The sequence below is a fragment of the Manihot esculenta genome, chromosome 8 (genome assembly GCF_001659605.2).
Source record: "Manihot esculenta cultivar AM560-2 chromosome 8, M.esculenta_v8, whole genome shotgun sequence".
NCBI classification, from domain to species: domain Eukaryota; kingdom Viridiplantae; phylum Streptophyta; class Magnoliopsida; order Malpighiales; family Euphorbiaceae; genus Manihot; species Manihot esculenta.
Genome location: NC_035168.2, coordinates 31,570,891 through 31,596,809, shown reverse-complemented (window position 1 = coordinate 31,596,809; position 25,919 = coordinate 31,570,891). Strand labels below are relative to the sequence as shown.

Here is a 25,919-nt window from a genome sequence, read left to right as displayed (position 1 = left end):
ATAATATGAAATGTGTAATTACTAACTACTCATATACTTTAATATTTCTACAGAAATACTTCCTATGGGACCAAGCAATTGACAGCTTGGTCAAAATTGCATGGCAGAGAAAGGCTGCTGAGAGATACAGGGGCTTAATGTGAAAAATCAGGAAAGGGAAGACGAAGAATCTGGCTACATCAGATTCTGTTTTGAGGAATTGGCAGGAAACTTGGAACACTTCTGAATATAAAGAGAAGTGTGACAAGTTTTCTGCCAATAGGCGCAGTGAGGCTGGAGGGTCAGGATCTGGCATTTCCAGGCACGCTTGCGGACCAGTTTCATAGTATACCCACCAATAGAGGATGGTATTAGTAATCCCTTTAATATTTATTTTCTTATAAATATTTTTTTGCGATGCTAATTGTTATCCTTCTTATAATTGGTAACAGAGAGAAAGACTAGGAAGAGAACCACATTCTCATGAGCTTTTCGAGGCCACACATAAGAGAAAGGGGACAGAGGAGATTGTTGACGCTAGGTCAAAAGCTATTTATGTAAGTTGATAATAAATATAGTTATAAATAATTTTGATGTACGTAAATTGTTTTACTAATACGTTATTTGAAATTTATAATACATAATAAATACGTACAACTAAAAGAGGCAGCAACACAGCAACATGAGGGAAGCAATGAGCCGACACCCATAAATGAGGCCCAGCTTTACTACGAAGCGGTTGGCGGGCAGAAAAAGAGTCGAGTTTATGGATTAAGGTCCCAAGCTTCTGCATATTTTCATGAGCCATCTCATTGTTCCGCATCATACACGTCTACACCCCCAATGGATCCTCCTACAATTGAAGCAATAAACATGATGCAGAATAAAATTGATCGGCTAGAGACAGAGAATGGTCGAATTACCATAGTGGTGGAGGAGTTGCAAGCGTTTATGCATAGGATGATGGCACAACAGAGTATTGGGACATCCACTCAGACATCTGCTCATAGGGCACCTCCAGCTTCGTCTCCACAGCAGTGGCTTGATGATGCCCCTGTCATTAGTGATCATCATACAGACAGTGATGATGATGCAGATGATGGGCTTGCTAGTTTAGTTTAGTATGTATATTATGTTATGACCAGTTGATAATTTTTATTTCAAATTATAATTGTTGTACAAAATCTTTAAGTTTTAAATATATTTTAATGATTAATTTGATTTTTTACGTATATAGTTTAATAATGTCCAGGATGATGATGATGGATGTATATGAATATACAGGGTACAGGTACAGGTGCAGGGCGTATTTTGATAATGTTTGAAAATATATGGATGATTTTGTAATTTTATGATTTACCAACGGATTATCAACGGAATTTCCGTTGGTGTCACTAACGGATCCATGTCCGTCGCAAAGGAAAACAACGCCATTTTGTATTCACTAACGGATTACTAATGCAAATTCCGTTAGTATTACTAACGGAATTGCATTCCGTTAGTGAAGCATATGTAAAGAAAGCGATTCACATACTAATGGACATAGAATCCGTTAGTGATACCAACGGACAAATCCGTTGGTGATCTGTTAGTGACACTAACAGATACAAATTCCGTTAGTGAATAATTTACCAACGAGGTTTTTCCCAATGGAATGAATCCGTCACAGATTCGTTAGTGAACAATCGAAATATCAATGTTTACTAACGGAAATTTCCGTTGGTATTTTTTAAAATTCTTGTAGTGTGTAACTGAATGGAGCTGAGCAACTTTGTAAAGTTCAAGCTCATTTATTAAAAAATTTTTAAACCTAAAACTCGAATTCGAGCTCGACTTGACCTCGACTGAAAAATTAAATACTATAATCGAGCTCGACTCGTGAAAAACTCATTTAAATTAATAATAAGTCTAATTCAAGTTTAAACTCAAAAACTCGATTAAAAAACTCGTTAATAAAACTCAATTAATTTAAATTTTTAAATATTAAACTTTTAAATTAAAAGGTTAAAAAAACTTTAATAAAATTAAATATAATTTAATTAAAATTTATTATAATCAAAATTTTAATTTAAAATATAATAGAAAATAAAATTTTTATTTATAGAGGAGTTTCATTTTTCTATCTTTATAAATTTTCGATGTGGAATAAAATGTTAATTTAATAACCTTCAATATTTTATATGTAAAATAAGGTATAGTGATTTAATGAAAATGCATTAATGAAAAGTGGTTTTTCTAAGGTTTTGAGTTAAATTTCCATCAACAGCAAAATGATTAAATTTGTTTTATTTTTTTATTATTTAAACTTTAATATTTAAATTTTTTATTATTTAAGTTTTAATATTTAAATATTTATTTATTTATTTATAACATCAAATATTATTTATTATTCAAATACTAATTATAAAATTTTTAATTAATTATATAAAATATATTTAATATAAAATCAACTATATAATACTAAATTTAATAATTATTTATTTAAATATTTATATTATATGAAAACTTAATTAAAATATATAAACAGGCTATACAAGTAGATTTAAATTACATAATTTAATTAAATATATATAATTTTATTATTAATATCAATAGATATTTTTATATAAAATTTATTAATATATTATCGTGGATTATTTATATGTTATCATTTAATTATTTATATATCATTATTTATTTTTATTTAAATATATGATTTATATTAAATTATTTTATATTATATAAAAAATATTATACATATAATATAAATATAAAATATTGTACATATAATATAAATATAAAATATTATATAAAATAAATATATTAATATAAATATAATCAATTTAAGTTATATAATTATATATATATATATTATACTTAAATTTTATAAATAGAATTATATTGATTTATTTTTAAATTATATAAAAATTTTAATTTATAAAATTAAGCGAATAATATTAAATAGAAAAATAATCATATAAATACATATATAAACATATAATAATAATAATAATAATAATAATAATAATAATAATAATAATAATAATAATAATAATAATAATAATAATAATAATAATAATAATAATAATAATAGTTTATTAAGAGACTTAATAGTTTAAAAAGAGTGTCTACATAGAAAGATATATAATGAAAAATAAATATATAAAATGATAATATAGTTACATAATTAAGAGATAGAGATATATAAATTAACAAGTTTCTCTCTATGGTCACTTTGTGACTCGATATCTGCGTCAATTGACTATCGATAAAGAAGAAGATGTTGTCCCTATTAAGAGCTCAAGAGATATTCCAATAATCACTTATGATTTCTGTATGGTGGAGATGTTTCTCACATACAATCTAATAAATTTTCAGAATATGCAGACATCTTTAACAGATTTATGGCGGCAATCCTCATACAGTTATTATATTGAAGGATTTGATTCTAGTTACAAACCGGACATTTTATTTTTGATGGAAATAAAAACTCTTAATTCTTGTATGAAATTTTTTCTTAGTTTTTTATATTTTGATGGTTGCTTCTCAGTCAATAGACAAGGATTGGGAGGAGACCTTTCGTTAATGTGGAAGAGTCATGGGTCTGTTTCTGTGGTTGGGTTTTCTTTAAATTTTATTGATTCGGTTGTTTCGAAAGGTAATATTCAATGGAGGTTTACTAGTTATTATGAGTTTCCGGAATCGCAACGACGACATCAGTCTTGAAACCTTATTCGAGTTTATCTCGTAGAAACTCTCTTCCGTGGTTTTGTTCGGAAAATTTTAATGATTTATGCTCGAGAGATAAGAAAGAAAAAGGAGTATATTTGCCAAATTATCTTATGCAAGGGTTTAGACAGACACTTGAGAAGCATTTTTGCCAAATTATCTTATGCAGGGGTTTGATTTTGAATGATTGTAAATCTTTGTTAGACTCTAGAACTGATATTTCTATTAGATGTGTTCGTCGTAATGCTACTCTAACTGCTCATACTTTGACTAGAGAATCTATCAGGTATAATCGTCTCTATGTTTGGAATGATATCCCTCTTTGTTTGATAAAATTTTATTAATACAATCAGTAGTTTTGCTTTAAAAAATATATATATAAATTAACATATATATGCTAAATATATTAAGTGGCTAAAAAAATATGTAATTGAGGGGTATAATCGAATCGAACCAAGTCCCTTAAGGAGTCTACTCGATGAGTATCTTAACGAGTCTGTTCACGAGCCTGCTCATGGGTCTCTTAACGAGTCTGCTTACGAACCTCGCGAGTCTCTTAATGAGTCAGCTCGCGAATTTTAACAAGTCGAATATTATTGAATTTAAATTTGACTTGTTTAGTAAATAAACCCAAAAATTAAATTCGATTTCAGCTCATTTAGAAATCAAATCAAGGATTCGCTTACAACCATATTTATTAAACACGTAAAAAACCTTCATATTGAAAAGAATCAAAATCTTTAAACGACTTAAAAATAATGTACAAAATAAAAAAACCTTTTATTATAATATTAAAATCTATAAACAATATAAATACGAATACAATGATTCTCACAAAATAATCGTACCGATGAAAGAGAGGACTACCCTCTGTAGGAATCAAAAGAGAAAAATTATACATTCAAGCAACGTTTTTCCTTATTCAAAAGATAAGGTAGCCTCTAAAAACTTTAGAATAGATGACTTACTCTCAAAAATTTTTTTGCATGGCTTGCTCGGTCAAAAATAATTATTAAATTAGTTAAAAGTTATTATTTAAGTAATTTAATCAAATAATTATTTACTTTTCTTTTTTTCTTTTTCTAAATTGATTTAAAAATTAAAAATATATTTTAAGTCAGTTAAAAATTAGTGGAAAAGTCACACACCCTATCAAACTTTATTGGATAGTTTTTAATTGGGAAATTTACTTTTTAGTCCCTGAGGTTTAACGTAATTAACACTTCTGTCCCTCTATTTTGGCGACCCAACACTTAAGTCCCTCACTTTCTCTTCCGTCCAAATTCGTAGTCCTTCCGTCCATTTAAACCGTTTGGTCAAAGAGTCAAAGGTGAGATGTGATAATTTTTTCCAAAAATACCCTTCTTTCAATGTGAAATTCCAGAAGAAGAAGAAGAAGAAGAAGAAAGAGAAGAAGAAAGAAGAAGAAGGAGAAGAAGAAAGAAGAAGAAGAAGACATTGCAGAAAGGGTAAGAAGAAGAAGAAGAAGAAGAAGAAGAAGCTGCTGCAAAAAGAGTAGGAAGAAGAAGAAGATGAAGAAGAAGAAGAAGAAGAAGAAGAAGAAGAAGAAGAAAGAAGAAGAAGAAGAAGAAGAAGTTGCAGAAAGGGGAAGAAAAAGAAGAAGAAGAAGAAAAAAGAAGAAGAAAGAAGAAGAAGAAGAAGAAAGAAGAAGAAGAAGAAGAAGAAGAAGAAGAAGAAGAAGAAGAAGAAGAAGAAGAAGAAGAAGAAGAAGAAGAAGAAGAAGAAGAAGAAGAGGGTTAATTTTGTCAATTCACGTGTCCCAAACCAAACGGCAATTTTGGACGGAAGGACTACGAAGTTGGACAGAAAAGAAAGTGAGGGACTTAAGTGTTGGATCGCAAAATTAGAGGAACAGAAGTGTTAATTACGTTAAACCTCAGGGACTACAAAGTAATTTTCCCTTTTTAATTTTCAAATTTAACCAGAGATTCAGCAACACAACAACGCAGAGGATTTGAGCCCTCCCAACAGCAGCTTAAAATGCTTGCTTGATGTTCCATTGACTGGTGAAGCAGAGCGGGTCAAGCAAGGTAGCATCGGTATAATCACTACCCCCAAGAAACAATCAAACCCTCTCTATTTATATATATTAACTTCGCATTTCGCTTGTCGTCTCCGATTGGCCATGATTGTCGCAAAGCGACTGATACAGAAGGCGGTGCACCACCACCATCATCAGGTATGCGTATAATCATCTCTTTCATTTGATTTTTGCTTGGATTAGGGTTCAGTTCTCCGAATTCAAGAAATTTGCGCAATATTTCTCATCATTATTTGGTAAAGTCCAAAGGAAAGACTTCTCTTTTGTTTTGTTTTTAAATCTTGTAGTACTTGCTTTGATTAGCTTGATTTGCAACGTGGCAACTTGAAATCGACGGACTTGGATTTGCAAATCGCTGTCCACTATGGTATCCCATCTACGGCTTCGCTTCTTGCTTTTGACTCCATTCAGCGCTTGTTGGCCGTTGCCACACTGTGAGTTAAATTGTCGTCTCTTTCTTTACTGATCAAACTTTTAGAATACGCTTGGGATTCTTTCATTCATTTAATTCTCATCCTCTTCGGCGTCTTATTGCAGGGATGGTAGAATTAAAGTTATTGGTGGAGATGGAATCGAAGGTCTTCTCATTTCCGCTAAGCAATTGCCTTATAAGAGCATAGAGGTTGTCCTTCTCCTCCTTATTTTGTCTCCTATTGGGAAATATTTCTGTTTGTTTTTTCAACGTCAAATTTTATATTCATGCTTAGTATCTTGTTGCAGTTTCTGGAAAACCGGGGTTTTCTTATCGGCATTACAAATGAGAATGATATTGAGGTATTTCTAATTCACAAGCTCTGCAGTTTCTGTTTCCTCTTAAACTTCTCTTTTTTTTGGGGGGGTATTGCTTATTTTGTGAGAAATTCGCTTCTGCATTTTGTTTTCTTATTAGGTTTCTAATTAATCACCTATTCTATGCACTTACTAGTTGATTCTTTCTTGAGCTCTTAACTTTTTTGCTCTTCGTTGTTTATTGACTTATTGATGTTGGGACAAATGGGGTGTTCACTTCAAGTGTGAAATAATTTGTGTCAAAGTTGATATGTATGGTTAACTGCAAATTCGTTTTTGTAGGTCTGGAATCTGGAGAGCAGATGCCTAGCATGCTGTTTACGATGGGATTCCAATATAACTGCATTCTCTGTAATCAACGGCTCCTACCTCATGTATAGCATTGACTAAATATAAAGCATCACACATGCTTTTAATTTGCTACTGATTGCCTGGAAATGGAAGTAATTGCTTGATAAATACTGTCCTGCATTTTTATTGGACACAGGCTTATTGGAGATGAATATGGTTTGATGTCCGTGGTGAAGTATGTTGTTGAAGATTCTAAACTTTTGCGGTTGCCATATCACATAGTTTCAGACCATTTAAAGGGTAATTGACTACTTTCTTCTTGCTTTAGGTTGCTGATTCTTCCCATTTCTCTTGATGTTCTTCTTCACTTTATGCTATTAGTCTACGTTTTCCCAAATCTATATGGCTTTTCTCATATAATTCATTTTTATCTTCAGAATATTAAATCAAATGAAACCTCCATTAATTTGTTAGAAGGATTATAATGGATCCATAAATTATGTTATCATGTCTTTTCTAGTTGCCTTCCCAACCTTCTTCTGTTTTGCTGGGTGCACTAATTTATCATGCACAAGGCTTATTATTTCTATTTGATACAAAAATGAATCCCATATCGATTAGGGGGTAACGTGCACGTGCGCCTTATAAGGGTCTTAGGCACTCCTCCCTTTGAGCTAGCTTTTGAGATGGGTTAGGTTTGGATCAAATATAACATGGTATCAGAGCCTCCTCCGATGTTGTGTCTCCCGTAAATATTTCATGCTCCAGTGTAGTCTGAATGTAAGAGATTGTGTTGAATTCCACATCGGTTTGAGATAGAGTTGGGATAAAGGTAATGTGCCTCTTATAAGGGTTTTAGACTATAGTTTTAACGTAACGGCCATTATTTCAAGGTTTTCCGAAAAACCGTTACCATTAAGGGCGTTATTTTATGGCGATTAAAATTTGTGTTGGTAACAGCCATTACGTAATGGTCAAGGCCGTTATTGGCCGTGACTTAACGGCTGTAAAGGCCGTTACCTTCATTTGATGGGTAGAAATCTTTAGAATTGTTGCAAGAGACCACTTGCAGTGTAGTGTATGAATTATTGAAAGTAGAAAACACTTTTTTCTTCACATATGAAGCCTTCCATTTTCCTCCCAAGCTAAAATTTACACTTTTTTTTTTATTTCTCTCAAGTTTCTATCAACTTTAGGACTCCTCAAGTGCTATTAATCAATTTTTCTAGAAATTCTTGTATTGAAGAGCTCAAATCATCCAAGATGCTAAGTGGTTTTGAAGTGCTATTGAGCAAAAAGTTAGTTTTTATTATTTTTCAATAAATTTTAGATATTTTTAATCATTTTTTAGTGAATGCATAAATAAAAATAATTAGAAAATAATAAATTTTAGATATTTTTAATCATTTTTTAGTGAATGCATAAATAAAAATAATTAGAAGTTAGAATGTTTGATAACTTATATTAGAAATTCAGAACATAAGTTTTTATTATATTTTTCACAAGTTTTTAGATATTTTTGAATAATTTTTTAGTAAATACATAATTAAAAATAATTAGAAGTTAGAATACTATATTAGAAATGTAGAACTTTAGAAGTTCAGAATTATAACCTAATATTATTAATATTAATTATTAAGTGAGTTTTATGCTCTTACAAGTTATAATAAATGATAACTAAGTATTAAGTATAATATATAAATATAAAATTTACAAGATTAAAAATCTATAAAAAATAGGTAGTAAGTATAAAAAAGAATAGGGCTTTAAATTAAAATGTAATTTTTTCAAATATTTTAAATTATTTTGCATAATGTAAATACTAAAAACTCATTCTAATAGTAATTGAGGTTAGTTATTATGTAATGTATGATGTTTAAAACTTATAGAATTTGTGTTTATTAGATATATTTGTACTTATTATTAAGTTGTATAACCTACTTTTGATTATATCTTTAAATATTTGCTAATTTCACAAACTTTGCAAATTTTTCAAAAAAATTTGTGTGCCCATACATTATGACTGTTATACATGTCTGGTTTCATTACTCGTGACTGGGACCGCGAATGCAGCCGCGATCGCGATTTGAAACCATGCCTTAGACACTCCTCCCCTCGTAGGTCTGGTTCAAATTTAACACATTTAACAAATGTCCATGATCTACATTTGTTAGTTATATGCTAAAGATTGGCATCACTAGTGATTTTATCATTAAAACATGTGAAATATTCCAGCCTATCTGCTTGTATTACATCACTGCATGTTAGAACTTGGAAGATGATACGTCTAGACAATTTGTACAACTTTCTTTATGGTTCTTTTGGAGCCAATTTGAAGGAAGTTGTTTTAAGAAAACTAGTTCTCAGAATTTTCTTTTTTCACATTGTGATGAGATCAATTGAGCTTCATGTTGTCCAATTTAATTTGCTACAACCTTACATTGATGCTACTATATTATGCTATTTCCCAGAAGCAGCTGGTTTTCCATCAGTTGATCACCAACCAATTGTTGGAGTTCTTCCTCAACCTTGCTCTTCTGGGAATAGGTAAGACTTTATATCTTATTAATCTCATGTTTATAATTTTGCTTTCAGAAGTTGGATTACAATTGTGACTTAATCATCAATTCACTTAACTACTTTTGAGGATTTTTTTTGGTCTGTTGGTGCATTAGTTGTGAAGGACTTTATTACTAATAGTAATGAAATTCATTTTCAATTTGCATACTGCTTATTGTGATTCTGTAATTTTTTGTTTTATTATTTCTTCATGATCCAAATATGATGCACAAAGTAACTCATTCCATAATAGAAAACAAAAATGAAAACATTCTGGAAAAGTGATAACCAATGAATACTGTTGGGAATTTAGTTTTTGTGGAAAAAAAAAATCTAAGTTTGTGTTTGGATTCATTGATGTGGATTTGAAATTTGAATTTCAAACGTCAATTGAAATTTAATATGTGAAATTAAAGTACTTTGTTGGCTAATAAAAATAATTTCATGTTTTAATTTTAAAACAGAGTTGAATATCCATTTTTTTTTGTTAGGTTGAATATGGATTTCAAATAATTAACTTGCTATTGTTATTTCAAATTCTTATTTTTTTTTAGTTCTTTATATTTTTCTTGGATTTGATTGGGATCCAAAAATTCCTACTTCTTTAAACTTCCCAGACAAGTTATTTCATCCAATAATTCCAAATCATGGATTCATATCCATGAATCAAACACAACATAATGGTATTGCAGTGCTTCAAATGAATGAAACACAACATAATTATTGTACATCTCCTTTTTTATCTTGTCATCTTTCTCCTGTATTTATAGTAGCAGCTCTTGTGTCTCTTTCATGAAGAACCTTGCTGTCATATGAGTGACAAAAATTAAAATCCTGTCGTGATGAATTAAGTGACATTTCAACAATCTGAAATCTACCCCATTAAAGGCTGTTCTGGTCTTGCTGGCATATCAAAGTACCAAAGCTGAACACCTCTACGGAGCAGTATGGCAATGATCTTATGCATACAGATCACTAGATATCCCTTTCCCTGTTCCAAAATAGATCTATCCTTTAATTTTGTTCAGTATGTTCTATTGCACGGTTGTTAATTGGTTAATTACTAAACAACGAGATTATATCTTCATCAGATTATGCTATCATAGTATAATCATTGGGATTCTGTTTTGCTCACTACTTGTAATTTTAAACCATAATTCTTTTGCAGAGTGCTGATTGCATATGTGAATGGATTGATAATTCTATGGGATTTTTATGAAGCTCGGATCCTTTTTGTTGGAGGTGGTAAGGATCTCCAGTTGAAGGATGGAAGTGTTGATTCTCAAAGGGGAGCAGATACTAACCTTCAAGAGAATGCATCTTATAATCACTTACAAGGGAAAGAAATAAGTGCCCTTTGCTGGGCATCTTCAAATGGGTCCATTCTTGCAGTTGGATATGTGGATGGAGATATATTGTTTTGGAAAACATCAACTGGTTCTTCTGTTGGAGGTCAACAAAATGAACCATCAGGCAGCAGTGTTGTTAAGCTGCAGTTATCATCTTCTGAGAGGAGACTACCTGTTATAGTCTTACACTGGTCTGCTAGCAATAGGTCCAGCAATGATTGTGATGGGCAACTCTTTATCTATGGTGGTGATGAAATAGGATCTGAAGAAGTTCTTACTGTGAGTTATTATTTCACAGCTTTCTGGCAATTTAACTGTTTCTGTTGGCACATAGCTATATCTATATATTGGATCTCCCTCTTGCCTTCTCCTCTCCTTTTTCTCATATGAATAAGATTTTGATATTCTTAAAAGAGCAAGATGCATGACTTAGTAAAGGTAAAATTTTTCTTTTTCGTTTTATTTTCTCCCCCTTTCCAAACAAGAGAAAATGTCAATCAATTTTTGTTTTCCTCAACTTGCTTTCTTTCCCCTCAATTTTCCACACATGGTGTAAAAGCATTTTAAGCATCTTCATGGAAAAGTAAAATTTTGCAATACACCACCATTTTTCATGGTTCTTAGGTCTCAAGTGGGGTTTACTTTTTCCAAGTTAGCAAGTTATGTCTATATTCATCTATCTTGGCATCATGGAAACAAATATACATGTGCTAGGCCATCGAATATGCTTTCAACAAAATCAGTAAAATATGGACAAATAAATGAATTAAAAGTAAGAAAATACAGTTGAGAAAAGTCTCGCCCCCCCCCCCCCTCCAGTAGCTTCTGAAAAGTCTAGCTTTACTGATCATGTAACAACCTTAATTTTCAAATTTAAGGGCTGTCCAATTGGATTATGGAAACTGTAATATCTGGTAGCTAAGCAAATAACCCATAACCCCTGGAGGTTGGTCTATGGCTCCTCAAACTTCCATAGTACTCCAACTAGATAATCCAATTGTTTTTCTTTGCCCACAAGAAGCCAACAAAACCTAGTAGCTACTTTTCTTTTACAAATTTTATTATAGTAATGATAGGATGTGTGTTGGAGTAGAAACCCTATGAACCAGCAAAATTTGTAGACAAAAAAAAGAGGCAAAAATACTTTATTTTTACAAATGATTTTGGTACTATGTTCACAATAAGATTTATATAGAATTCCATTCCTAAAATTGGAGTTTCATTCGTTCAATAGCTTATATAGTGGAAATAACTTGAATGAGTGAAAGATCACGTTTGCACATGTGGCTGTAGAATTGGCTAGTCTATAGCTTGTTGAAGATGCATGAAGTGCCATTCTTGCAAGTTATAATGTGTTCATGAAGTTGGTGTTATAGTCTTACACGTGGGGTCATGGTGACGTGTTGTGGAACAAATCATGTGGTAGAGTAAGGAACAATTTATCGACAAACATAACTCGAGAGAAATGAATGGGTGTTTTTTTACTGATATCAATGGCCAAATAGCCAAGGAATGAATCTGGTTACGGCAAAGTATAACCAGCCACTTGAGTCACCATATACAAGGAAATCAAAACATGCCTTTCTCATTCTATACTTTCTTATTTATAATCGATACCTCTCCCGACTACTAGCTTCTCTCACGTGCCCCCTGCTGAGTCATTAATTTTGTTATTCCCTTTGAGCCTTCTAGAATAAACTATAAATGGTTTTGGGCCCTTTTCTGTTGCTGCCTTTGTAACATCACATCCCCTGAAGAAAAAGCCTTATCCACAAGCCTAAATAAAGGAAATTGGCCCTTGAAATCAGCTGCGTCAATCCAAATAGCATTCTCAACCAATTGGCCCCTCCAATGAACTAAGAGTTGTTGGACTGGAAGTCCTTGTTTATTAATGATACATATATTCAAAATAGCCGCCGATTCAATCATTGGTAACTCATCAGTAACCAAGTCTGCAGGTAAGGTGGAAATAGGAGTATGATTTTCAATGAGACGTTTCAGTTGGGACACATGGAAAATCGGGTGAATTCGAGAAGAGGCCGACAATGCTAACTTGTATGCAATAGCTCCTACCTTGGCTAATATTTGAAAAGGACCATAGAACCGGACGACTAATTTCTGATTAACTCTTGCAGAAACAGATTATTGTTGATGAGGATGAAGCTTGAGGAAAACACGGTCACCCACATGAAATTCCAGATCTCGACGTTTCTTGTCTGTTGTGTTTTTCATTCGTTGTTGGGCCTTATGTAAGTTAAACTTCAATTGCCCCAATATTTCATCTCGATCAGCTAAGGAATGAGCAACTAAATCAAAATTGTGTTTCACCAGGGAGAAACTGAGTGAGTGAGAGAGGGGAACGACCATACACAATCTCAAAAGGTGTCTTGCCCACAACACTCTTCAGTTGTTCACTGGACAAGCAAATATGTTTCAATGGTCCTGTTAAGAACCTTTGTTTGTCCATCCATTTGTGGATGGTATGTAGAACTAAAACAAAGCTGAGTTTTCCGTAAGCGAAAAATTTCAGTCCAAAAGGAGCTAAGAAAGATGGGATCTCTATCACTTACCATGATTCAAGGAATACCATGCTAGCGGATAATCTCCTTTGTAAAAATTTCAGCTATGCTTTTGGCTGTGAACGGGTGTTTCAGAGGAATGAAATGGCCATATTTTGACAGTCTATCAATAATAACCAGGATGCAATCAGTACCAGTGGAATGAGGCAAGCCAGTGATGAAGTCAAGAGCAATATGCTTCTAGATATTTTGTGGAATACGCAGCGGCTATAGAAGACCAGTAGGAGATTGAGTGTCATACTTAACTCGTTGACAAAGCAAACGAGCGGTCACAAATTGAGTTACCATTTTCATCATCCCTCGCCAATAAAAAGAGGCAGCTATTTGCCTATAGGTGTGATAGGCATCCGAATTACCTTCCAATAATGTAGAATGAAATTTTAAAATTTGGGAATCCACAATGAGGTAGTAGGAAGTACCAAACGACCTTTGAAATATAGGCGTTGATTTATGAAAGTATAATGAGGATGAAGGGAAGGGTCTCTAACGAGGACGAAGGGAAGGGTCTCTACCCAAGTCAGAGATGATCTGTTGGAGGAATGCTTGGATATCTCACATCTGCCAGTGAGTCCCAATCCAACCAAGTCCTTTCGAGAAAGGGCATCAGCTGCGTGATTACAATTTCCAAGCTTGTATTCAATAGTGAAATGGTACCCAAAAAACTTAGGGAGCCATTGTTGTTGAGCCGGAGTTGTAATAGGTTGTTCCAATAAGTAAAAAAGGCTCCGTTGATCTGTTCTGACCACAAAAACTTATCCCATTAAGTAAGGACGCCAATGATTCACTGCCAGTACTAACGCCATAAGCTTTTGTTCATAGGTTGAAGTGGCCAATGTGTGGGAAGAAAGGGCTTTGCTGAAAAATGCAATTGGACGTGCCTTTTGCATTAGTACGGCGCCAATACCGGATCCGAAGGCATCACATTCCAAGACAAATTGCTTTGTGTAATTAGGCACCTGCAATACTGGTGAAGAGGTAATGGCTGACTTCAACCAATCAAAAGCATGCTGAGCATCAGAATTTCAGAGGAAGATAGAGTTTTTATGTAACAAGGCTATAAAGGGTCGAGCAGTCTGCCCATAATTGCGAATAAAATGATGGTAATAACCTATTAAGCCTGAAAAACCAACTACGCTAGTGGTAGTTTTTGGCTGTGCCCACCGCAAGACACTCAAAATTTTGGAGGGATCCATGGCAATGCCGTGGGCAGAAATTATATGACCCAGATACTTAATTGAAGTCTTATCCAAACTACATTTCTTCTAATTGGCAAAAAATTGATGAGAGGCAAGAAGCTGTAAAACTATCTGAAGGTGCTCCAAATGAAAATTCCTACTGGGACTATAAACCAGAATATCATAAAAAAAAACCCAGCACAAAGCGGCAAAGATATGGGCGAAACAGATCATTCATAACTGATTGAAAAGTGGCTGGAGCATTCGTAAGACCGAAGGGCATTACAAGGAATTCATAATGACTCGAATGGATTTGGAAAGTTGTCTTATGAACATCCTCCAAAGCTACCCGAATCTGGTGATATCCTGACTTCAAATCCAATTTTGAAAAATATTGAGCTCCATATAGCTCATCAAGCATCTCCTGTATCACCAGAATGAGATACTTATTCGGTATAGTGGCCTTGTTCAATTGGCAGTAGTCGACACAAAATCGCCAACTGCTGTCCTTTTTTCTGATCAATAATATAGGACTAGAAAATGGACTGCAATTGGGCTGGATGGCCCCTGCAGAAAGCATGTCAACAACCAACTTCTCAATTTCATCTTTTTTGGTGTGCCCATACTAATAAGGTTTAACGATAATGAAATCCGTTCCTGCTTTTAGAGGAATGGTCTGAATGGCGTTGGAGAGGCAGAGTAGTAGGCTTTGAAAAAACTTGTTGAAACCAGACAGGAGAGTGGTGATATCAATGTGAGTATCAGCAGGAGCATGTGGTAGTGTAATTTTTGGAACTAGAGAGAAGTAATATGCTAAAGCAGGGCAGCATAAGATACTGCAGTTGTCTTGTGTATTGCTTGAGCAGAAAAGAAACGATATCGTCATATGCTGCCAATTAACCTGAACATCTCCCAATTTCTGAAGCCATGATATGCCCAATATCAAATCAACTCTACTAAGTGGAAAAACATAATAATCAACAATGAAGGATAAGACTTCAATTGCGTTTCATGGGAATGCAGTCTAGCACAAATTTCAGCCTGTAATCCATTCAAAAAATAACCCAAAGAGTGAGCATCAGAGTGAAGGGTACTTGAGCAACTTTCATCACAAATTCGTTGATGTACACAGCAACAGATCCTGTTTGGCGCACTGCAGCCAAATATTCAAAAGGATTATCCATAGCATCCCCCGATAACAAAGAAGCAATTCAGAGGTGAGTTGTGGCCATGAGAAATCAGATTTGCGTTGCCGCAGCCGAGGAAGCCAATGGAGCGGAGCTCCATCCATGGCAACCATTGCAAATGACACTTTGAGGTGAGCAACTGTGTTATTTATTTAAAAATATTACTCAGCACGAACAATTCAACCCACCGGGTCTATCCCGTCGAACAACAGCATCCCAATTTTCTCAGTAAGGGAAGTAGTAGAAGGTGATGTTGATGGTTGGGGAAGAAAAGGGGAAGGAGATGTATCAATAGTGGGTGTTTGGATAGCGGTGGAATCATCCAGAGCGACAGACTTACCTTGGATGAAGGAAGTCAAGAGAGATCCCAGTTTGGTGAAACAGGTCTTGTTTGGAACGCCAAGCAACTTGTTCTAGCCGAAATGATTCAAAGGCATCTTCCAGCGCTGTCGTGTTCCTCTCCACCTGATCGACACGCGACTCCATTCTGGTCTTGGGCATGGACTAACGCAGGTAGGTCGGACTACTTTGGTAGAGTAAGGATCAATATATAGACAAATATAACCCGAGAGAGATGAATGGGTGTTTCTTTACTGATATAAATGGCTAAATAGCCAAGGAACGAATCTGCAAAGTATAACTAGCCACTCACGAGGAGTTACCACATACAAGGAAATCAAAACATGCCTTTCTTATTCTATACTCTCTTATTTATAATTAATACCTCTCCCTGCTACTAGCCTTTCTCACATGCCCCCTGCTAAATCATCAATTCTGTTATTCCCTTTGAGCCTTCTAGAATAAACCATAAATGGTTTTGGGCCCTTTTCTATTGCTGCCTTTGTAACATCATGAGTCTCATAGTATTTGTTGCCTAATTTTTGGCATTGTATTTGTGTTCTAGTGGTAGTAGGTTATGTTATAGTAGTTGTCTTATCTTAGTGTTAGTTTTACAGAGAATTACAGAGAATTTGTATAGATGATAAAACTGAGCATGGACAGAAATAGAGTTGGAGTATATTTATATCGATGGTTTGTTCCACAACTATAACTGGGACATCTTTTATTTTGAATTTTTTGTTGGTGCTATCATATTTTGTTAAGAAAGTCATAGTGATGTTTGCTTTGCTGTGGTAGGTTCTTTGTTATTGAATTTGTGTTCATTTATTTATTTGGATTGTCAACTATACAAGTTGCTCTAATATGTGATCTTGGTGCCACAGGTTTTGAATCTAGAATGGTCATCTGGGATGGGGACAGTAAAATGTAAAGGTCGCATGGACCTCACACTTGCAGGCTCCTTTGCTGACATGATTTTGTTACCAAGTGCTGGGTCAACTAGGGGAAATCACAAAGCTGCAGTTTTTGTTTTGACAAATCCTGGACAACTATATCTTTATGATGATGCTAGCTTGTCTGTCTTGCTATCCCAGCAAGAGAAGGAAAAATCTGCCTGTGCTTTGGAGTTTCCTGCAGTGGTACCTATGGTTGATCCACCCATGACTATGGCAAAACTCACTGCATTGCCCATTGGTGGAAACTCTTCAAAAGTCCTATCTGAGGTCTAGCTAACACCTAAAATTTCAATCTTAATCTATTGTTTTAAATTGTTAAATTGTTTCTTATACAATTGCTCAGATGGCCTCAGTTAAAACACGAGGCACCACACCTGCCCAGGCCAGTGATACAAAGTGGCCCTTGACTGGAGGGGTACCTGTGCATTTGTCTTCAACAGAACAAAGAGGCGTTGAGAGAGTTTACATAGCAGGTTATCAAGATGGATCTGTTCGGATTTGGAATGCCTCTTATCCTTTTCTGTCACTTATTTGCATTCTAGAAGGAAAGGTTAGGCAGTTGGAGTTCCTTTACAGAAGTCTACAAAAGCTATGCTATTTGTAGTGCTTATTTTATGCGAGTTGTGACCTTGTGTGATTGGCAGGTGGATGGTCTACAAGTTGCTAGCTTTAATGCCCCAATATCAAACGTGGACTTCTGTTCCCTCACCTCAAATTTGGCAGTTGGCAATGAACATGGACTGGTCAGAAATGTTTATCCAGTGATCCTTATTCTTTCTCTTTCTTCCCTTTTCTTTCCCATCCAACCTCGTGCTAAATTATTGATTAGGTCCAAATTTATAACCTCAATGGCAGCTCAAATGAGAGAGGTTTTCACTTAGTGACAGAGGCTAAACATGAAGGTAAGTTGAAAATGAGCTCTCTCTCCAGTCTATGAGCAAACCATCTGGTTTTCTTGCTATTTATTATCTTTTATATCATGAGGGCACAAATTCGAGGGGTTTAAGTTGTGGTTTTGGTGTAAGTTATGTGCTTTCCATGCTGGACGATTGAATAGGGTGCCTGTTCTTTTCAAGACGAATGGTAATTTCTTTTTACACAAAAGCTTGGCATTGGCTGGACCTTGGAACCTAAAAAGCTGCAAGTGTTAATTATCAAACTTGATGTGAAAATTTATAATTCAACTCAAGAGAGTTTAGACTGTTGAGAATATGAGAGGTTTACTTTATTGCTTCCACTCTTTAAAAAGTTTCATTTAAATCCTTTACTTTCTCACCCTAGCATATTTATTGTCTCAGTTCTTGATTTGCCTCATAAGGAAGGGCCTCATTGTAAGGCTGTTTTTTCTCTTCTTAATTCCCCAATTTGTGCGCTACAATATGCAAATTCTGGAGCCAAACTTGCTGTAGGTTTTGAATGTGGTAAGGTGAGTATCATCATCTTCTTCTTTTTGTGCTTTCTTTCAAATTACCTTTTCTGCTAATTTGGTTTATTTTCATGTGATTTTGGCTTTCATTGCTCCGAGGATCTTAAATTTGATGTTTCTATCTCAGGTGGCAGTCCTTGACATGAGTTCATTATCAGTTCTCTTCTTCACAGACTGTGTATCGAGCTCCAGTTCTCCTGTCATTTCAGTGACCTGGAAAAATTGTGGTAGTATCGAGAGCCTTGTAAAAAGTCCCAAGGAAACTAATATTGTAGCAAATCATGCGGAGGAAGTCATGTTTGTCTTAACCAAGGATGCATTGCTTAATATCATTGATGGTGGTAGTGGTAGCATGATGAATTCTCATCCATGGCGCCCAAAAAAGAGATCAATTGCAATTTCCATGTATGTTATAGGCAAGTGTAGCTTTCAAATAGGAAGCAGTAAGATATTTCCTTTCCTAAACTTTTGTTTCACTTGTTAGACAATTGAGAACTTTATTTTACTTATATCACAGAGGAAAATAATACTTCAGTCTCTACCTCAACCAACGGAAAGGACCTAGAGGAGGCTAACCAGGATGTGGCTATTAACAAGGATCAGCCTGTGGATGAAACTGCTCCATTGGGAGCTAATTTACACTGCAGCAAACGTGATTCCCTTTCAGGTATTGCAGTCTCTGGGGAAAGATTAATGGATTCACATATATTGGTTTGTTATGAGGATTCAATGCGCTTGTACAATACAAAGAGTGTAATTCAGGTAGTTCTTATGCCCTTGTTTATACTTCCAACATCTTCGCAATCTGTTCCCTGTTAAATGATAGCTAAATTATTTTTAGGGAAGCAATAAGTCCATTTTTAAAGTGAAACATTCAAAGCCTTGCTGTTGGACTTCAACTTTGAGGAAAGATGAGAAGGTTTGTGGACTGATCTTGCTGTTTCAGACTGGAGCAATTGAAATCAGGTGACGCGCTTGCAATGCTAAAATAATTAATACAAGAATCTTGAATATAGAGCATAACTTACCTTCTCAATAACCTATATTTTTGATAGCGCTCCCAACTAACATACTAAGGTCAGTTCATTGATATTGGTGATCCTTGTACCTGGGCAGATCTTTTCCAGATCTTGAATTGGTGAAAGAAAGCTCCTTAATGTCAATCCTTAGGTGGAACTACAAAGCAAGCATGGAGAAGAAGATGGGTTCTGACAATGGGCAGATTACATTGGTATCCTTGTTACTTGTTAGGTACTCTTGATGATTCATTAACTGGTTCATTTCTAATGTTGAGGTTTCTGTAGGCAAATGGGTGTGAGTTGGCCTTCGTCTCGCTATTGTCTGGTGAAAATGGTTTTAGGTACCTTAATCTATCTAGAGCCAATAATATGACAAAACTAGCACACGTTCAAAAGTTTAAAAGAACGATCCTTTTTCTAGGATTCCAGACTCTCTTCCTTGTCTTCATGATAAGGTCCTTGCTGCTGCTGCAGATGCTGCCATCAGTTTCTCTTCAAATCAGAAGAAGAAGCAGGTGCAAATGAACAAAATTTTGAGCATATTTATATATTGTTATTCTTTTTTTTTTATATATATAGCTTATACATGCTGCTACAGGGTATTAAGCCTGGGATTCTAGCTGGTATTGTCAAAGGCTTTAAATCAGGAAAAGCAGAGCAGACCACGGATGCTACTCCAACTCCTCAATCCAATTTTAGTCACCTAGAGAACATTTTCTCAAAGCCACCCTTCTCAGATTCATCTCCAGCTGTTACTGATAGTCAGGAAGCTGTAGAGCTTAATATAGGTTTCTCCGCATCTATATTCACTGTATTCTCTTGTGTTGCATACTCTTTCTCTGATTGCTTTTCTAAAGTGCAGATGATATTGAGATAGATGAATCACCTCTGCCCATAGGAACTTCATCGCAGGAAGTGAAAAATATAAAGAAAGGTAATTTTTATTTTCCAGTATTTTAACGTGTTTTTTTACTCATTAATTATCTAACAACATGATTTTTCCACTCCAGAGAAGGGTACTGAAAGGGAACAATTATTGGGCAAGGCCGATGACATAAAACCCAGACTTAGGACGCCTGAAGAAATTATGGCTCAATATAGAAAAGCTGGGGTAATTTTTTTTTTTTTTTTGGAGGGGGGGGAGGGGTGGTGGTGTTTATTTGGCCTCATTAATTCACTTCTGCCCATGGGATCTCATAACTCTAATCCTGTAGACAACATTTATTTAATAGTCGACTTCTTTTCCTCAAGGTGACATTTATTTCAATGGAGTACTTTATCTAATGTGGTAATTGCTTTTAGGATGCGTCATCAGTTGCTGCACATGCAAGAAACAAGCTTGTTGAAAGACAAGAAAAACTGGAGGTATGATGTTAAGAATCAGAGTGGAGCTTCTTATTTTAGCTTTTTGTATGGTGTATATCGCTGTGTCTTGGAAACTAACCTACTGCATAACTTTTTGTTGAGCGAAAATGATGAGAGGAAAGATGATAATTATAGTAGTGGCATAACTGTGATTTTTCACTTGAATTTTATCATCTGTATCCAAAAAAAACTAACCAAAACTATTATATTGCCTTACCAGAGAATCAGCAGGCGCACTGCAGAGCTGCAAAATGGAGCTGAAGACTTCGCATCATTGGCAAATGAGCTTGTTAAGGCAATGGAAAATCGAAAATGGTGGCAAGTATGAGAACCTTTATTACAAGATTTGTTCAGGGATGTGAGAGTTGATCCCAGGTATTAGAACACGGGATGTCTTGTGCACACATCAGCAGTTGACCACGTAGCTGACAATCAAGAGCTCGTGCTTTAAGAGTGAGTTTCATCATCTATTATGTAAAGCAAATCATGCCACCTCACCTTTTTTTTTTCTTTTGGGTTCAATGGAATGATTACTGAAGGTGGTAACCCAGCCTATGTGTCACAAACCAAATATCCCAAAAGTAGTCATAAAATTGAGGACTGTTTCCATTTTCTGAATATTGGGTAGTTTGTTACTAAAAGTGCTGTTTATTGTTAATATGTTTTTATAAGCATTTTGAGAGCAGTCAGTCTAGCAGAAGACAACAGAGATTAACAGCTGGAAGAAACGGAAAAATAGTATTCAGGATACCGTAAATCAGCTTTAACTTATTACTGAATTTCATTATGAGCACTGGAACTTTAATTTATATCAACCTTGTGAGAAAAATTTCAAATTTACCAACAAGATTAAAAATATTAAATTTTTATTTTTTAGTTTAAATTTATTAAAATGTCAAATAACATCGACCCTTGTTTGTTTTAGAATTGCACTCTTTTCAGTTTTTTTGATTTTATTAAAATTATTTTTAGATAAATTTAGATAGAAAGATAAAATTTATTATTTTTAACTCAGTTATACTTTTGGAGTAAATTTGACTTTTTGTCAAAGTTAAGACATATCTATAGTTTGCAAGGGAAATAAATAATTTTATATTATATGTGTTTGTGTGTGTATATGTATATTGTTTCTCATTTTTAATTAAACATTGACTTTTGTACAGACAAAAATTAAAAAGGGGGTAATGGCTAATGGTGCAAAAAATTATTTCAAAATTCCATGTAAATCAAGCAGTAATTTTGTTGAGTAAAATTTTGATACCAGTTGGAACATTTACTTTGACAAAAAAAAAAAAAAAAAAAAAAGAGAATGAAATAAATTTTAACTCTTAGAATGGGTAAATAAAAATTGCAAAACCAATCTTTTATCAATAAATATTTTCATTCTTAAAAATTAAGCATTTCTGAATTACATTGATTACAAATTACAGTGCTTAAAAAAATGGGAAAAAAAAATTCTACAAGCGAAATTTAAAAAAAATGATAGTGAATTTTATTCATTCAAATTTGTAATTACATTAACATAAATAAAATATACATTGCGATAAAAAAAAATAAATTTAATGGTAAAATTACAACTATTTTTTATACACATTAGAAGAAAACTACATACCCCTTTTAAGTTAGAGGAATTAAAGTTCTCATAGCTCATTTACCTTAAAAATAACTAAATTATTTTTATATATTTTTTGTTAGAATTTTTATTTAATATTCATTCATTCACATTAACATTGTGTTTGAATGGAGTGAAAGAATATTTTATAAAATAATAGAGCGAACAAATGTTTCACAAAATAAGTAAGAAAATGAAAATTAAAGTATTATTCTTTTTGTTTTATAATTTTTATTTATTTTATATTTTTATATATATTAAAAATATAATTTTTTTATTAATTTTTTAATTATATCATTTTAAATATATTAAATTTTATTAAATATTAAAAAATATTTTGAGAAGTTTTTTGAAAATAATATAAAATTAAATGGGTTATAATAATTAATTTATATATTAGTATAGTTTAAAAATAAAAAGTGGACAATAATTTTGGAATAACTAAATAAAAAAATATTGATAAAAATTATGAGATGAAAATAGTAAAACTTAATATTTCAATTTAATGAATTAAAATGATGAAAGATATAAATTCAATTAAACTCTTATATTTTTCTAAGGGTTAAATATGTTAAATTTAAAATTTAGTTCCGTTATTTAATGGTCAAATAAGTTTTTATTTAATATAATATTATTTTTTACTAATAAAATATTATTTTTTAATAATTAAAATATTTTTATATAATAAAATTTATTTTATAATTTTAAAATTATTTATTATACCTATATATTTTTAAAAATTTTTATAATAACTAAAATATTAAATTTCTGATTTTTTAAATTAAAAAAAAATTATACTATATTAAGACTTATTTATCTTTATCCAAAATTTTAAATTGAACTTATTTGACCTTAAAAAAAATATATGGTCTTAATTAAATTTATTTTCAATATTAAAACTATAAAATATTGTATTTTTAATAATAATAAAAATTAAAAAATTTAATTGATATTATATTCAAATCCATACAAAAATTAAAAAATAAAAATACAAAAATTAGAATTATAATATATAATTACTTATAAATTATAATGGTATTCGTTAGTTAGTCATAAAAAAATTTAAAAATTAAATAAAATATCTAAATTAATTTAATATTATCATTTAACTAAATTTATTAGTTTAAATTGAATTTGTTTGAACTGATTAATTTATTGTATTGATTCAATTCATCAATATACTTATTAAATTATTAAAATTAAAAAAATTAAATTATTATAAAAAAGTGAAGTGTAAAAAATTAAATTATTATGATTTAATGATAAATTTAATAAAGTGATTATTTTGTTATGGGAATGAAATATTAAAAATTAAATTATTTTTTTAAAAGTAGATATTAAATTGTCAGTTTTATTAATTTTAAAAAGAATATAAATTATAAATTAATAATCAGTGTACCCAATTGGATTTACAAAGGGCCACGTAGTAGTTGTGATTTGAAACATTTTGGCACAGCTTGAGGAGAAGATTCCCTTTGATAAGGAAGCTAACTAACTCATCCTTCGATTTTACTTTAAAAAATAAATAATAAAACTGAGACTTATTGACGAAAATTAAAAAAAATATTAAAGTGAATTTTTATATTTAAAAATATTTTAAATCATGGTGGATAGGATTTATATAAGTATTTACTATTAATAAAATATGTTTAGCTGGATTTATTTTGATTTAATAATAATGTTTTTTAAAAAATATCATGTAATATTCTTTATTAATGGTGTTTATATAAAATTTTAATGAATTAAATTTTCAAATTTCAAATAAATAGTATGTATTTTTTAAATATCTTATCTTCTTTATCTAATTTAAAGCAATAATATATAAAAAAAATGCAAGAAATAATCCATCATATATTAAGAAAATAAAATAAATTTCAGTAAAATAAAATAGAGTTATAATACTTAATTTACATGTTATTATAATATAAAAAACATGAATCGATGAAACTTACATAAATAAAAAAAATTAAAGGGCTTGTTAACTAAATTTTAAAATTCTTTTAAAAAACCAAAATTCAGAGTTTGAAAAATATTATTATTTGCTTAAAAAGGAATTACTGAGTAGAAAATAGTAAAAAAAATTGTTAAAAATAAAATTAATATAATAATTACATTAATAATTCATTATAAACAATGGGGAAGCCAAAATTTCACTTGAAGGGGCAAATTTTGATGCTCCTATATTTTATAAATATAAAGTTTTTTTTCTGAAAATATAATTTATTTATTAATTTATTAATACACTGATTTTTTTTTTTGAAATGGCAATATACTGATTTTTAATATGTATTAAAAATAAAATTCATTATTTTGAAAATAATTCAATAATTTTAATAGTTTAATTTTAGTATATTAATATAAGATAATAATATATTATAAAAAATCAAACAATATTTATAACTTTTAAGTATATTAATTATATTTTTTTAATAAATATAAAACTAGAGGTAAATTTATTTCTGTGGATAAAATAATTTTTATAAAAAATTTATAATATAAAATTAATAAAATTAAAAAAAAATATATTTTTTTTAAAATGAGAATCGGAGATTAAAAGAGTGAAATCTAAAACCTCTCATATTTACTTAAAATGTACTTACAAATAAATTAAATATGTAAGTGTAAATATATATCTCTTATAAATTTTTTTAGAGAAATTAATATAATATTTTAATTATTAATCTTATAAAAAATATAATTTTTAATATATTTAATAAATTATTAATATTCAATTATATTATATAACTAAATTATTCACATTTTTATATTAGAAATATTTTTTAATAGATATAATTGTATAAGATATATTAAATTCCAAATTATAAGTTTATAAATTAAAAAGTATATTGTATTTTTATTAACTCCTAATAATATCATTGATTCTACCCATATTTAAAAAAATTAATTCGATTAATAATTTTTTAAAGAAAATGGACAAACTTTGATGTTAAATTATAAAATTTAAAAAATAAGAAATTTTTTAAAATTGGCAATTACCCACTTATAAATATATATATATATATATATATATATATATATATATATATATATTTGAATACTGTCAATAAAAGCTGCCACACGTGATTGTTTTATATAGCAAGAGACAGATAAATTTTGCTAAAGCAGTCAGATTAACTGCTAATTCAAGCAGACAAGATAAGCATCACGATAACTTCTAATTGAGGATCCTCCCTCGTTCGGGTATTTTTGAATATTTCATTTTATTAGCACAAATTTAGTAGTATATAATTAAATTTAAATTTAAATCATGTTTGAGATTTTTTTTTAAATAGATCAAATCAATTAAACAGACACCCAAACGATGAGAACAAACGGTCATCACTGAATAATCACCATTAAAATTACTACACAGTACATCAAAATATCGATAAGAATAATCTCAACAGCAACTACTATCAAAATTGCCATACAATGTAACAAACGATCGATAAGAACAATTTCAAAAACAACCGATAGCGATCCTAACAGAATTCAAACACAAGCATATAATAAAAAAAGTATAA

The 25,919-nt window shown here is 31.6% G+C and overlaps 1 protein-coding gene across 4 annotated transcripts; it reads left to right on the top strand.

The window, feature by feature from the left end:
• The first annotated feature begins 5,656 nt into the window (after positions 1-5,656).
• Positions 5,657-21,397, top strand: LOC110621044. 4 transcript variants are annotated; one of them, XM_021765069.2, is made up of 24 exons: positions 5,660-5,887; positions 6,053-6,183; positions 6,287-6,371; positions 6,470-6,523; positions 6,821-6,912; positions 7,026-7,129; positions 9,301-9,376; positions 10,557-11,016; positions 16,902-17,240; positions 17,317-17,523; positions 17,618-17,716; positions 17,803-17,875; positions 18,272-18,399; positions 18,527-18,815; positions 18,917-19,161; positions 19,241-19,365; positions 19,516-19,630; positions 19,704-19,759; positions 19,840-19,933; positions 20,017-20,206; positions 20,281-20,352; positions 20,429-20,529; positions 20,721-20,783; positions 21,004-21,397. In XM_021765069.2, the coding sequence occupies exons 1-24, from the start codon at positions 5,834-5,836 to the stop codon at positions 21,109-21,111; spliced, it is 3,360 nt and encodes a 1,119-aa protein (XP_021620761.1). In that variant the 5' UTR covers positions 5,660-5,833; the 3' UTR covers positions 21,112-21,397. The 4 variants fall into 4 exon arrangements, 3 of the variants coding, with proteins under 3 accessions (XP_021620761.1, XP_043814993.1, XP_021620762.1); XM_043959058.1 differs by having other exon boundaries at positions 6,037-6,183; positions 6,821-6,889; positions 9,307-9,376; XM_021765070.2 differs by having other exon boundaries at positions 6,037-6,183; positions 6,821-6,889.
• Positions 21,398-25,919: the final 4,522 nt, after the last annotated feature.

Excerpts from the sequence above, each read along its gene's own strand:
- LOC110621044 (XM_021765069.2), top strand. The coding sequence starts at position 5,834 with ATGATTGTCGCAAAGCGACTGATACAGAAGGCGGTGCACCACCACCAT. Across the intron at positions 18,816-18,916 it reads AATTTCCATGTATGTTATAG|AGGAAAATAATACTTCAGTC; the intron begins GCAAGTGTAGCT and ends CTTATATCACAG. Across the intron at positions 19,631-19,703 it reads ACAATGGGCAGATTACATTG|GCAAATGGGTGTGAGTTGGC; the intron begins GTATCCTTGTTA and ends AGGTTTCTGTAG.